This window comes from Perissodus microlepis, chromosome 5 (assembly GCF_051167445.1).
Source record: "Perissodus microlepis isolate ML-2025 ecotype Zambia chromosome 5, ASM5116744v1, whole genome shotgun sequence".
Taxonomy (NCBI): domain Eukaryota; kingdom Metazoa; phylum Chordata; class Actinopteri; order Cichliformes; family Cichlidae; genus Perissodus; species Perissodus microlepis.
In genome coordinates this window covers 436,930-452,524 of record NC_140465.1, presented here as the reverse complement: position 1 = coordinate 452,524, position 15,595 = coordinate 436,930, and the positions used below count along the sequence as shown (strand labels likewise).

The following is a 15,595-nucleotide window of genomic DNA, read 5'->3' as shown; positions in this document are numbered from 1 at the left end:
AAAGCTCTTGGATAATGTGGGACTCGAAGTCGGGACCTTGATCGCTATGCAACCGTTCGGGTATCCCGTAGTGGACTGTGAAGTTGTCCCAAAGGGCTTTTGCAACTGTCTGAGCTTTCTGATTGCTGGTAGGGATGGCTAATGAATATTTCGTGAAATGATCGGTTAATACAAGCACATCCTTTACATTACTTCGATCAGGCTCAATGGACAGGAAGTCCATGCAGACTAATTCGAGGGGTCTGGTGGATTTGATATTCACAAGTGGAGCTGCTTTTTCTGGAGGAGTTTTACGTCTTACACAGCGGTTGCATGTTTTGATCTTATGTTCTATATATGCTGCCATGTGAGGCCAATAGAACCTTGTTCGGGCAAGATCTAAGGTACGTTCAGTGCCTAAGTGGCCCATGTCACAGTGGAGACTTTGGAAGACTGAGTCACGGAGCTGTTCAGGTAAGACAAGCTGGTAAGTAACATCTCCTCCATCCTGGCGAGTTCGGTACAGGATGTTATTGTGCATCTCCAATCGATTGAACTCTTGGAGTAGAAGGTTGATGTCAGGAAGTTCAGCTCGCACAGTTGGTGGGACCTTTTCTCCAGTTTCAATTTGTGCAATAACTTCCCTCAGACAAGGGTCTGTTCTTTGTTCGTTTGTGATCTGTTCAGGGGACATATGGGGCATAACAGGAAGCCCACCACAGTCATTTTCATTGACAAAGTCACCTGGAATGGCAGCTGCAGAAATGGCTAGTGAGTGAACCAAAGGGATGGTGTCATTTTGAGAGCTGCATACAAGGTGTTTCTCACAAATAGCAGACACTACTTCAGGACTTAAACTGCTGTCAGGTAGGGACAGGTGAGTCTGTGTGAACTGCTGTATGCGGTCGAGCTCTTTTTGGGACACTGCGTCGTTAAGCAACTCGCCATGTGGCCATCTAGAAAGGCCATCTGCATCTGAGTTAAGCTTGCCTGCTCTGTACTGGAGCTTAAAGCTAAATGTTGACAGGGCAGCTAGCCATCTGTAACTCATGGCATCCATCTTAGCAGTAGTTAATATGTACGTCAGAGGATTACTGTCTGTTACGACAGTAAACTGATTTCCGTATAAGTAATCTGCAAACTTTTCCGTCACTGCCCACTTCAAGGCTAAGAACTCTAACTTATGGGCGGGATAACGAGATTCACTCCTAGACAACCCACGGCTTGCATAAGCTATCACCCTGGCCTGGCCATTCTGCTCTTGATAGAGCGCGGCGCCAAGCCCTGTAGTGCTGGCGTCCGTATGGCAGTTTGGGGTCAGCAAAACCCAATACAGGCGCAGTACTGAGCTTTTCAATGATGGTTTTAAAAGCAAGATCACAAGAGGGAGTCCATCGCTCGCCGAAAGGTGTGTTGGGGTCATGGTACTTGACAGACTTAGCTTTAGGCTTTGTGCTTTTGCGCAAAGGAGGGTAGCCTGATGTTAAGTCAGTGAGGGGCTTAACGATACTCGAATAGTTCTTAATGAACCGCCTGTAGTACCCTGAAAAGCCTAAAAATGAGCGGAGCTGTTTAAGATCACGGGGCACAGGCCAGGTACTTAAGGCTTCCACCTTTTCAGGGTCAGTCTCCACTCCCTTGCTGGACACAATATGCCCAAGATATCTGACAGAAGTTTGGAAAAATTTGCATTTTTCGGGTGAGAGTTTGAGCCCATATTCTTTCAGGCGATCAAGAACTTTCATTAAGCGAGCCTCATGTTCTTCAAGTGTCTTGGAGAATACAATGATGTCATCAAGAAACACAATCACTTCACGCAGGTTCATGTCGCCCATACATTTCTCCATGAGCTGCTGGAATGTGCTGGGGGCGTTTGTAATGCCTTGGGGCATTCTATTAAATTCCCAAAAGCCGATGGGACATATGAACGCCGTTTTTGGTTTGTCCAGCTCCTCCATCTCAATTTGGTAGTACCCAGATTTTAAATCCAGGACAGAGAACCATTGTGACCCGATCAAGGTGGAAAACGTTTCCTCCAAATTGGGGAGAGCGTAAGCATCTTTTATAGTCTGTGCGTTAAGCTTTCTGTAGTCGATACAGAGGCGGACTTCACCATTTTTCTTCCGCACAACTACAATGGGTGAAGAGAAAGGGGAGTTTGATTCCCTGATCACGCCAGCTTCTTGCAGTTCTTTGAGGTGCTTACGGACTGCTTCCAGGTCGTTCGGATGTATGGGACGCGCTCTATGCTTGAACGGTGTTTCATCTGACAATCTGATTGTGTGTTTCACTTGATCCGTCTTTCCAAAGTCGAGATCATTCTGTGCAAACACTTCGGGCATTTGGCTTAGCTTTTCGGTTATGCGCTCCTTCCATTCAGCGCTAATAGGGGAAGAGTCAAAGTTATATGTTACATTTGACTTCTGTTCAGTTTGGAATCTTGGAGTTCTCACTGAGTGTTCGTGAGATAGAACTCTTTGATATGCACTGACTTCTCCGATGACACAATTTAGAGGGATTGTCACATCATGTTCGGATTCATTGGTAAGTATAACTGGAACAAGGTAAGGTGCTCGTTCAGGTAGGTATATGAGACAAGGTTTCACAAGGATGTCACCAGGTAAGGCTGACATTCGTGGATACTCTAACAAGACAGACTTTTCACCGTTACCGGCTGACACAGCTACAGCACCATCTAGAACAACAGTTTGGCCTGCTGGAATCAACTGTGGCTCTTTGTTGTGCATCGTCACTAAACCAAGACTACTGTCTTTGGACTGTTTGTGTCGTGACTCAAGAACTTTTAGAACTGCCCTATAGCCATATGGCAGGTTCAGCTGCAGTTCATGGCATGTGTCAGAGTACAGCTCATAAAGTACATCTAATGTGTTTGTCCCAATTAGCACTAAGGACTGAGAAGCTGTGCGCACATCGGGGACAACTAAGGCAAGTGTTGGCACTTCAGCTTCAATGCCAAGGAAGTCTTTTGGGAAAGTGACATGCAGTTCAATGTAGCCTAAGTAAGGCACAGACTGACCGTTGGCACCCTCAACTTCTAAAAGTTCAAACAATGGCTTAATCTCATGAGAGGACAAATGCTGACGATAGTAGGACTCGGGGACTGTAGTCACCTGGGAACCAGTATCTAGCAAACAACTCACTGTGTGACCATTAACTTTCACTTGTGCAGTACTCTTTGTACCAATTAGACCTTTAGGAAAGTCGAAGGAATCTGTTCTTGTGTGTGACTTTAGGCTGGCACGCTTTTTAGGTGAAGCTTTTTGTTTAACCTGGGTGGGACGGGTTAACAAAGCATCAGCCTCCATTTGTCCCGCAACGGAGGCAGAATTTACTTTAAAGAAAGCTGGTCATTCTGCCTGTCCCATATCTGCCTTCTCACTCTTAGTTCCTTTCGTTTTGCAACTACAAGGGCAGGATTGGGCTCTGATTCACAAGTGGCTACTATATGTCCATCTTCCCCACAGCGGAAGCAATACCAGGGCTTGGGCCTAGTACTGGGGCGGCTGGGTGGAGGTGAGTTTTCAGGTTTGGCATGGTCAGGCTTTTTATTTTCAGGTTTCCTTGTTCGAACTGTCTTCAGTGTTGCTTGTTTCTTTGGCTTCACAACGGCAGCTAATTGGCTTTTTAGATCGGCAATTTGTTTTTTCAGCTCTTCTAGACTATCTGACTGTGCTTGACGAACATCTGCATTTGTTTCAGTGACCGTCTGTTCATGAGACACTGCTTTTGGTTTCGTGGCGCTAAAGTGTTGTTTCATTCGCGTGCTTTTAACCTCTTGTCGGTTTTCTGCAGTACGCAGGAGAAGCAATAGCTCTGCATAAGTGGGTGGCTCCTTATGCTTTAGCTCCAACTGCAACTCCGTTAGCAAGTTATCATCCCAGCAGCCTCTGTAAAACTGTTTAAGAAGCTGCTTATTTACTTCATGTGGTTCAAGCCCACCTCTGCGCACGGTGTGACTGACTGCCACCTGCAAACGAAGCAGATAAGCAGATAGCTTTTCACCGTGATCTTGGAGGGTGGTCATGAAGCGTACAAACAGTTCCTCACCATCTTCGACGGTGCCAAAAGCTGAATCCAGAAGTTTAAGATAGTCCACAGGGGTGGCTTCTGGCCCAAGGGGGCGAATGACATCAGAGGCGGGAGCAAGGAGACTTTCAAGAATCTTACGAGTTTTTTCCAACTCGGACAAAGAAGCATCTTCCATCAACAAGTCAACATGAGAACGCCATGTTTCATAGTCAGCTTCGCTGTAAGGTCTGGGCATCTTGCCAGAGAAAGCTCTGAGTCTTAATGTAGAGTGAGCATGTGATGTCTTTTCAACACTCTTGACAACATGCTCGACTACTACTTTCTGAACCTCTGGTGGGTTGAGGTCAGTTGGGTTCAATATTTGAGGTGTCAAGTTTGGTCTTATGGGGCGTTGGAATGCGCCCTGAATGGGTTCAGGAGGGTGAGGCAGTTCAGTTAAGACTGAAGGTGAGGCTCGAAGTTGTGTGGATCCTACCACAGGGCAAGTCTGATCAGCAGCATCATTTTCGGGGTTTATCTCAGCTGTCTCAGCAGCTTCAATGGTCTTCCCTATTGTGGACATGGCCTCCTGCACCACTTCTTTGAAATCCTTCCCACTTAACTTTGCTAAACCCTTCAGGTTGCTAATGTAAGCCTCAGTAACACTGCCCCCTACAGTCTTAGTATAGACGTCAGTTAAGGCTCGAATGCGGTAACTGACATCTGGATTGTCAGTGGACTGTAAGAGGTAAGGCAGCTTAGGTGCTAATATTTCAACGGCTGCACCGGACTGGAACTCTACAATCTGACTTTTGTGGAATGCAGAAGAGTCATCATCGACAGCGAGTACTCTACGAATAGTACCATGTTGCTCCAGAAACTCAAATACCTCTTTGTCTTTCTCTCTATCTGTAACACCGCTAACAATAATGGCATTTGGTACTTTAACGGCATACTTCTCAACAAAATCCATTTTCACAGTATGTGAGCGTCTGATCAAAGGTCAAAGAGGATTCCAATATTGTCACACAACACTCTAGGCTCCTGGCTGGCTCGCCACTTTTTTTACTTATGTAACACTGGTGGTGCAATACTAGTAATGGGCATGTAAGACCTGTTAGTGCTACTTCTTGCCTTCTTTGCCTGTAGTACGGCAGTATAGTTACCTTTAACCACAGTACGAGGACAGAAGGAAAATATGGACCAGATCAGACAGGTTCTAGATTCGTAGGAGCCAAGGGTGTATGACAACAGAGGACTTGTACACAGTAGGTGTAGAAAACACAATTGCATTTATTAGCAATTATTAAAGTTTAGCAGGTTGTGCACATTTAACAAAAGTAGAGCGCGCTTCTTGAAAACAAAATAAAATAAAATAAACCCCACAAATGGTCGACCCAAGGATATATTGTCTTTTGTGTCTTTTTTTAAAGTCAATTTCAGTCTTTCAATGTTCAATAGTCACTCAGTGTGTTTGTAACCAGTCGGGTTACAATCTACCAGTTCATCCGGCTCTTTGGGCTGGGCTCGCCATCCAGTACTGGAAAAGGGATCCTCGATTCTTTTCAGGTCCTCAAAACCAATCCAATCCAAATAAGCAAAGGGAAAAAAAACCTGACCATGTGAAGCAACAAATGCTACACGGGGCTACACGGGGCTTCACAGTGCTCACGGCCTCTGGAATACAGTATCACTCTTATTATTCTCGCCGAAAAAAGGACTTTCACTATCCAGCTAGCTTCTTCGCCGCACGTGTAAACTGATCTTTCACCGTCTGTGTCTCTGGCGTATCTGACTGGCACACGAAGGCACACACAGGTGTCTGAGCAGGATTGTCTGGGGGAGGGTCAGACCGGCCAATGATTGGTCGCTAACCAAACACACTCTACAGGACTAAGTCCTGCCCCCACACCATTTATATATTACATATACATATGTACATATTAATTAAACTTATGTTTACATGCTTTTTATCAGTATTTATTATAATTAACTTTGTTTTTATCAATATTTATTCCCATTGTGAGAGTATGGATATTTATACTTTTAATCCTGTTTTTAACACTGGGTTACAATTCCATTAGAGAATACAGAATACATGCCCTAAAATGTATTCTGTAACGTATTCCGTTACGTTACTCAATGAGAGTAACGTATTCTGAATACTTTGGATTACTTAACATATTATCATGCATTTTACAACTACGTGAATGTACTATTGCTGTGTGATTTATTACTATTACTGGAGGTAAAGGGACCTCTGGCTAATACGTCGGGTTCCGTGTCGGGCTCGTAGCCGAAAAATAGCTTTACTTTGTTGTGTGGGTCAACTCTGCTTGTGAGAGACAGAGAGAGGTGTTGAAAGGCTGCTCCAACGGAACTTATTGTTTCGGAGGAAAACACAAACAAAGCGTACAGTCGAGTTTTAATAGCTTACTTACAACTGGGTTCGTCAGGCTCTCTTCTTGGCTGCAGTGGTTATTATTATATTTACATGCTTCCAGCACCCATTTTTGCTCGATGACAACTCGTACTTTTCGACTCTCCTTTTTCTCCCACCTCGCGCTCACAGACACATAACGAGTATGGCAGTCCATTCTCCCTGCAGCACGGACTACACTGCCCATGATGCTACATTCTGCATTCTGCCTATTAGCTTAGCACAACAACAACAACAACAAAAAGCCGCTCTCTCACCCAGGAAACACGCAGAGCGAGAGCGTCACCCTGTAACCATGGCAACCGCAACGCTGCTGCCTGGAACTACACAGCAAATTCAAAAGTGTTAAATGTTTTGGTGTTAGTAGTCTTCTTGCAAAAGTAGAGTTAATTTTACTCTAAGTAGAGTCACATTCTTTTAATGTAACTCTGAGGTGTAAAATGATAGTAGTTAAAATCGAGTGTTAAAAATTAGTGTTTCTATGTCAAATCTGGAGGTGTTACAATGGAAACATTAACTCTTGACCTCTTAAGTCTGAACTCCTACAGGGGCTATGACACCAATAGAGTAAATTCACAGACTCCGCCCCCAGCACCATAGGCTCCAATCAAAGCTGAAGTGAAGCCGTTTCAGAACATTTTGCTCTACATATTTGAGTTGTTTGCCATGCTTGGTAAGTCATTTTTTCAAAGATTGTTTCAATTATTATTATTAGCTTTTACTTCTGTGGCTCTTTGGAGTTGAGACAAAGCTGTGTGGAAGGCATTAGCCATGTTGCTCGGTGATAGCATAATATTCTGTTTTAGCTAGCTGAAAGGTATTGTTTGCGGGCAAATACTACAGCCTTGAAAAAAAGCTTGCATGTGAATTTTCAGTCAAACCTTTGGTCAAATACACCTAAAACAATGTCTAGAATGTGAAGCAGTAGCAGACATCCTGACTGGGTTCTACGTTAGCATTTAGATCCCTCCAGAGTTTTCTGCACACAGTTTAGGTAAAAATGAAAAAGGTTGAGGTTTTACATTTAGTTCAGTATTACCTGTTGCCTGTGTCCTTGTCTTTTGGGAAAATACTTTACACAAGTAATGGCTCAAAAAGGATTCTTTTGTTTTTTACCGTGCTGCAATTGATTACAGGATTATTTGTGCCATTAATTAGTGTCAACTAATTTTTATTCAATCTCCACATAGGATATGCTTGTGAAGACGGAATATGGGGGAGAGCAGAAGTGCGTTGAAGTTCCACAAAGTGATGAATGAAGGACATGCATATTGTATTGAAGAAATAAGTGATGAGAATGCTGTTATTTGCATTTACCAGCTCACCTATGTCACACCTTTTGATAAACAAAATTCTAATGAAAGTGAGAACATGTACACTGTTACATCTTTCAGAAAATGTTTTGAAATTGTGGTGCACAGTTCAGAATAAATGTTTTTCAAAAACCATTGTGTCTTTTTAGTAAATGTTTATTTCCAAAAGAAATTTCTAGAAGTTCAGAACAGTAAAATCCCCGCTTTTTAGAATTAATTAGAAGATAACTCTTACGTAGTTAAACTAAAATACTCTTTGAGAGTTAATATATAAACTCTTAACACCAAGTGTTAAATTATCAACTCCAGACAGATTTGGTGTTTAACACTAAATCAGAGTTAACGTACCAACTCTCCAAAAAGAGTTAAATTAACACTCTCTGGTGTGGACCCATATAGACACTTTAATAGTGTTGAAATCAAATCCGACAGTGTTAATTTGGACATGCTGGATTTGCTGTGTACTGTCAAACAAAACCGAAACAGTCCTGACCCGCCACAATATGAAACAGGAAAGTACCGCCGTGTAATCCATTTATTTCAACAAAGTAACTGTATTCTAAATACCACATTTTTAAACGGTACCTGTAACGGAATACAGTTACTCATATTTTGTATTTTAAATACGTAACGGCGGTACATGTATTCCGTTACTCCCCAACACTGTATATGTCATGGTATCATATTACAGTATGTCAGGGTTGTACCAATTGGGTGTGCGGTTGCATGGGATTAATTTCACCTCTGTGTCAATTTCAAGATCCTGCTTCTTACTTTCAAAGCGCTTCATAACCTCGCTCCTCCATATATATCTTATCTTCTCCATACATACTCACTCCCTCGTACACTTGGCTCTTCTTCAGCTTCCCTTTTGTCTGTTCCACCTGCTCGCCTTACTATTATGAAACTTCAAAAAGAGTTTATTAATGTAATTACCTCAGAGAATAAAAAAATGAGAGTGAACATGTTTCTGCGTGTGTGTTTGTGTCTCCATATATGTAAATATTCTTCAGCAGTGATGTCAAAGAAACTGCCTGCTTAGAATTTATTGATTCATATTGAGCTTATTTCAGGTCTGTTTCTCTTGTTCAGGATTTGTTTTTGTATTTCTTCAGTTGGATAAGCTCCAAGTTCCAAGTTTTGCTTTTTTTTGTTTGTTTTGAAGAAGGAAATTTCAGCAAATGAAGGTCAGTAGGTACTTTATTGGCTATATATCAGCACATTTTCAGTTTTTTGTACTCCCCCTTTGTACACTTATGCTCACTGATATTATGGTAATCTTATAAAATTAAGTTTATTCAGCAAGTTCAGCACTGAATATTTCAAATATTTTAAGCATTTCAAGCAGTATCTTTAAATTTTCAGTATTCACATTGCATTTTTGCTAGGAAATGCTTTTTCTACTTCTTGGGTGTAACTTGTTTCAAGCATATTTTTTTCTACCTACATGGCTGTAGTAATTTACAAGACACACTACATTGCCTAAAGCAGTCACTCACCCATCCAAATTATTGAATTCAGTCATCTCCGTGGCCACGGTTGTATAAAATGTATGAAGGAGAGAGAAAGCGAGAGAAGAAGAAGAAGAAAGAAGAAAAGTGTCTGTTCATGACCGTTTGTCATGAAACATAAACATACTTGAAAATGTCATCATTAGCCAGAGTCAGACAGGGAAAGACCAAGGAGACCCCAGTTTCCGTAATCCCCCAGGAGTGATAAAGACATGCAGTCACACATTCCAATGACAACCGTATGTTCATCCAAGCAGAGAGAAGTAGGCCGCGGACGGAGTTTCCACAGCCGAGGGCAAGAGTGCCGGGGGACCAGAAGCAGCAGACAGCCAACCATCCCACATCCCAGAGGACGGGCCCCAGACCCTAGAAGAACCGCTGTGAAGTCCCCAGCAGCACGCCACTCCAGAACACAACCCCCCAAGGGATCAGGCATCGCAACCATGCCCATTCAGGGATTATGGAGCCACTAAAGCCTCCTTTTCCATTAAGATGATTCAAGATCCTTTATTTGTCACGTGCATGGTTATACAGGTATAACACGCAATGCAATGTGACCTGATATGCTCCTCGACTGTGCAAAGAAAAAAGAGAGAGACAGACAGAACTTTATATACAGTGAATGAGTATATACAAAGAGGACATTATGTGCAGCAAGTGGGTGAGTTGTGTACACTATATAAACAGAAATAAAATAAAACAATCTGGAAATTTACAGCTTGTGTACATTGTGTGGGAAGGGATTTAAAGTGTCTTGTGCTGTAGTGAGGCCAGAAGGATCCAGATGATATGAGAATGTGGTTGATTCAACACACAAATGGCCTGAGGATAAAAACTCCTCTGGAGCCTCTCAGCTTTTGTTCGGATGGTGTGGAACCTTCTGCCTGATTTCAGAAGCTGGAACAGTTCATTGCTGGGATGGGACAGGTCCTTCAAAATCTGAGTTGCTCTAGTCTAGCATCTCCCGACATAAATGTCCTGTAGGGAAGGGAGAGCAGTCCTTCAGCAGCATTCTGCCATATGGATCACTCTCTGAAGAGCTTTTTTATCCCTGACACTGTTGTTTCCATACCAGGATGTGAGGATGCTCTCCACAGCGCCTGTATAGAAATTCCTCAGGATCACTGGAGAGACCCTGAACTTCCTCAGTTGTCGTAGGCGATACAGGCGCTGCCTAGCCTTTTTGGTCTGGAGCTGAATGTGGGCAGACCATGTCAGGTTTGAGGAGATGTGGACACCGAGATACATGACCGAGATACGCCGCTCAGGTGTCGTGCTCTGCGATGCTGATCTCCGGTCCCTCTCTGATGACGTCACTGTCCTCAGTTGTCAGTCAGTCGTTAGAATTAGCCGCCTGGCTAACCTCAAAACGGGCGTAGAACTGGTTCAGCTTGTTGGAGAATGCATAGTGGGCATTGGTCGGCACATTGTCCCTGGCTTTGTAATCCGTGATTGTGCGTAGTCTGTGCCACATGCTCCGTGTGTCACCCCGGCTGAAGTGAGACTCCAATCGCTCCTGAAACCCTCGTTTGGCATCCCTCACCGCACGCCGCATGCCGTATGAGGCCGGTTTGTGGGTGCTCATATCGCCAGTGGTGAGACCCGCGTTGTAGGTGGTGGTCCTGGCGTTCACTGCAGCACTGATCGATCTGTCCACCCACGGTTTCTGGTTTGGGAACGCCACGACTGTGGCAGTGGAGATCTCATCCACTAGCATGTTTACAAAGTTTACATCCGTAAACTCATTGATGTCGACCGCGCATGCTCTGAACATGTCCCAGTCTACATCGTTGAGCGCGTCCTGTAGCGTAGCTTCTGATTGGGCCGACCAGCTGTGTCCGCTTGGGGTGGGATGTAGACCACTGTAGCGATTACCGAGGTGAACTCACTGTGCAGTTAGAAAGGGCAACACTTAATGCTCAGGTATTCCAGAAGTGGCGAGCAGCCGGTGGAGAGAGTAGAAATGCTCTTGGGGTCACATCACTTTCTGTTTAACATGAAACACACTCCTCCACCTTTTGTTTTGTTCGACTCCGCCATTCTGTCCGCGCAGAGCATGAAGAATGAATGGTCCGGCACGGTGGGGGTCAGCCATGTCTCTGTGAAGGGCAGAATGTTGCAGTCCCTCATGTCACGTTGGAAGGTGACTCTTGCCCTCAGATCATCTAGTTTGTTCTCCAACGATTGTACATTAGCCAGCAGGATACTGGGCAGTGGTGCACGGTGCACCTGCTGTCTCAGTCTGTTCCGAACTCCAGCGCATTTTCTTTGTTCTGCGCCTCGGGTGAACGTCCTGTCCATTGTTGTTGGCCGCGCAGTATCTCGGTCGGCCAGGATGGGTGGGATTTAAAAGTGTCCAAAATTACATGTGCAAACTTGTTACCGATGTTGAGAAGGGATCTGCTGTCATAAACTATAAAACTAGAAGTTCCTGGAATGTATAACAACGTAATAAACAAGTAAAAAGCTAAAAAGTTGCATAGTCCGGAGCGGTCAGGAAGGTGTCTGGACGTCTGGATGTGGCCGTGCCATCGTCTACTCTATTAATACCTACTCAGATCGACTCGGCATTGTTTGCCACAGTTTTAGGGGTTTTCCATTAGGTTTTAGTACCTGGTAAAAGGTACTGTGGTAGTATCTGCTCGGCCAGGGTTCCACACGATCTGAGTAGGTAATAAAATGGGACATCGTCAGACTGCATGCCACCGATTGGCTTGTCAGTGGTATTGCTCGATGAGTCATGTGAGCCTCTCATTTACGAAAATTAAAACCACCGTTTTTGAAATGAGGGAACTGGCTACAAAAAACCAACAACACCGTGGTCTCCAAGTCTGATGAAAAGCCACAGATCGAGCACCAGATATATCGTCGCTTTGACATCAACCTTTCTTGTAGCCTTTATGTCACATATAGTGGCTTGCAAAAGTATTCGGCCCCCTTGAACTTTTCCACATTTTGTCACATTACAGCCACAAACATGAATCACTTTTATTGGAATTCCACGTGAAACCTGGTGGACGGGGCTGTGGCTCCCCACACCCTCTAACAGATCATTACATGTAGGAGCCTTTTAAAAACAAGCGCGTCCATACTCACAGGTGTACACACGGGTGCTCACACACACAAACTACACCCTTTTTGGCTCCTACCTCAAAGCACACTGTGTGCTGTCGATCTTACGTGCTGCACAATAATGTTTAATATTTAGTATTTACTGTTATATTCACATAGATCATCGTGATGTTGTTTATTCTATTGCTCTAGTCTTCTTCTGCTTGTTTTCTTTTTTCTCAACAGATGATCCAGGAAAAGAGGGGGGAAAAAAAGGGAAAAAAAGTGATAAAGCAGATTTTCATTGTCTTTTCTCTCTATCTCTTTTCTCCTTTTTCTTTCCCTCTCCTTCTGTTAACTTTCTTCTGAACTTTTCTTCTTGTTTTTCTTTCCCGTCCCCGAGTCCAGTCTGGCCTGATTACAATAACTTAGAATAAAAATAACTAATGAAGATCAAATAAGCTATGACAATCAAGTGGACCAGTATAGCAAAAGGCCCACTTGGGAAAGTAAATCTGTTGGGCATTTTTCTTGGCCTTCAGACAATAATTCTGATTGCTACAGTGCCAGACAGGACACAAAAAAAAAAGAAAAAAAAAAGGAATTCCAGGTGAAAGACCAACACAAAGTGGTGCACACGTGACAAGTGGAAGGAAAATCATACATGATTCCAAACATTTTTTACAAGTAAATAACTGAAAAGTGGGGTGTGCGTAATTATTCAGCCCCCTCAGTCAATTACAGCTGCCAGTCTTTTAGGGTCTGTCTCTACCAGCTTTGCACATCTACAGACTGAAATCTTTGCCCATTCTTCTTTGCAAAACAGCTCCAGCTCAGTCAGATTAGATGGGCAGCGTTTGTGAACAGCAGTTTTCAGATCTTGCCACAGATACTCGACTGGATTTAGATCTGGACTTTGACTGGGCCGTTCTAACACATGGATATGTTTTGTTTTAAACCATTCCAGTGTTGCCCTGGCTTTATGTTTAGGGTGGTTGTCCTGCTGGAAGGTGAACCTCCGCCCCAGTCTCAAGTCTTTTGCAGACTCCAAGAGGTCTTCTGCCAAGACTGCCCTGTATTTGGCTCCATCCATCTTCCCATCAACTCTGACCAGCTTCCCTGTCCCTGCTGAAGAGAAGCACCCCCAGAGCATGATGCTGCCACCACCATATTTGACAGTGGGGATGGTGTGTTCAGATTGATGTGCAGTGTTAGTTTTCCACCACACATAGCATTTTGCATTTCAGCCAAAAAGTTCCATTTTGGTCTCATCTGACCAGAGCAGCTTCTTCCACATGTTTGCTGTGTCCCCACATGGCTTGTGGCAAACTGCAAACGGGACTTCTTATGGTTTTCTTTTAACAATGGCTTCCTTCTTGCCACTCTTCCGTAAAGGCCAACTTTGTGCAGTGCACGACTAATAGTTGTCCTGTGGACAGATTCCCCCACCTGAGCTGTAGATCTCTGCAGCTCGTCCAGAGTCACCATGGGCCTCTTGGCTGCATTTCTGATCAGCGCTCTCCTTGTTCGGCCTGTGAGTTTAGGTGGACGGCCTTGTCTTGGTAGGTTTACAGTTGTGCCATACTCCTTCCATTTCTGAATGATCACTTGAACAGTGCTCCGTGGGATGTTCAAGGCTTGGGAAATCTTTTTGTAGCCTAAGCCTGCTTTAAATTTCTCAATAATTTTGTTGTTGCTCCCAATATTCTCTTAGACAACCTCTGAGGCCGTCACAGAGCAGCTGTATTTGTACTGACAATAGATTACACACAGGTGCACTCTATTTAGTCATTAGCACTGATCAGGCAACGTCTATGGGCAACTGACTGCACTCAGACCAAAGGGGGCTGAATAATTACGCACACCCCACTTTGCAGTTATTTATTTGTAAAAAAATGTTTGGAATCATGTATGATTTTCGTTCCACTTCTCACGTGTGCACCACTTTGTGTTGGTCTTTCACGTGGGATTCCAATATGTGTTTGTGGCTGCAATGTGACAAAATGTGGAAAAGTTCAAGGGGGCCGAATACTTTTGCAAGCCACTGTACTAATTATGTCATGGGACGTTAATCAGCGTTGCTTTGAGGACAACCATGCACATAAGATAGTACTGGATTGTAATGGAGAACCAGGCGATCCAAGTTGAGTTGTGGCGATCCACGGTGAGTCGATCCGAGTAGGTACTAATGGATAAAGGGGCTCAAGTGCCCAAGTCCCAGGGGAAGCAACAACCAGTGTGGAGCAGTGGGGAGGGGAATTATTTCACCCTCAATAACAATGTCAAAGAGGGACTAAGGCTCAGGAAGACCCACACCGAGGCCTAGTCCCACGCAGACAAACACACACACACACACACACACACACACACACACACACAACTGCACAAAGAGACACATATCCTTCCACTCTCTGGGGCAGCCAGCAGCGACTCTATAACCAGATCATCAGCCAACCCCAGCCCCAGAGAGGGTACATATTACACCCTATAGATTAAGAATGAGATGTCACTCAAGTTCACATGCATGTGATGGCAGGGATGCAATAACTATCATTTTAATATTGGATCATCTCTGTATGGAAGCATTGACAGTGACAATGATGCTATGACTGTTACTTTTTTGTAATGGAAAACCAGTTGATGCGAGTCAAGTTGTGGCAATCTGTGGTTAGTCGATCTGAGTATCTACTAATGGAAAAGGGACTTTAGTACAAGCTCTCTTGGTTGTCTAAACTAAAGCTATAGGAAACGTGAAAAAAATATGTTTCTTAAAAAAACTGATGACTGTGATGATGCCTGTCTGCCTTCACTGATCATGTCTTGCTTTTGTCTTGTCATTACAGCTGCCAATATTAAATTCACAGAGAAAGAAAGACAGCTTCTTCTGGCTTACTTTTTTGTGGAGTTATTTGCATTAAGTTACAAGTTACCAGGAGTTCCAAGGCACTGTTTAGGCAAGTATCTTTTGACTGAACTACTCAACAACCTTAGTTCTCGTGACCTTATATGATCTAATTGTTTCAAAATCAGTACTTCTGTTTCCAAATCTCAAGAACAAAGGTTTTCAATTCTTTTTCTGGCATGGCCACCCTCACCAACTAACGTTCCACATTCAACAGTAAGGTCTAAAAAGGTGGAAGTTAAATTATAGACAACAGCAAACTTATATTTTCCCTACAAAAATCTGTTAATTTACTGACCTGACAGGCATTATAAAGGAGCTGGTGCTCAAACTTCTTGATACCCAGGATCTGCTGGAACATCTCATATAG

The 15,595-nt window shown here is 43.7% G+C and overlaps 1 protein-coding gene across 3 annotated transcripts in view; it reads right to left on the bottom strand.

Moving 5' to 3' along the window:
- LOC146386331 (calcium-dependent secretion activator 1-like) overlaps nucleotides 1–15,595 on the bottom strand; it is a 331,088-nt gene that overhangs the window by 260,089 nt on the left and 55,404 nt on the right. For all 3 annotated transcript variants that reach the window (XM_084927304.1, XM_084927306.1, XM_084927305.1), the window contains exon 3: nucleotides 15,524–15,595. This exon is cut by the window's right edge and continues 261 nt beyond it. In XM_084927304.1, the coding sequence (XP_084783430.1) occupies nucleotides 15,524–15,595 (72 nt within the window). The remainder of the gene's footprint in view (nucleotides 1–15,523) is intronic.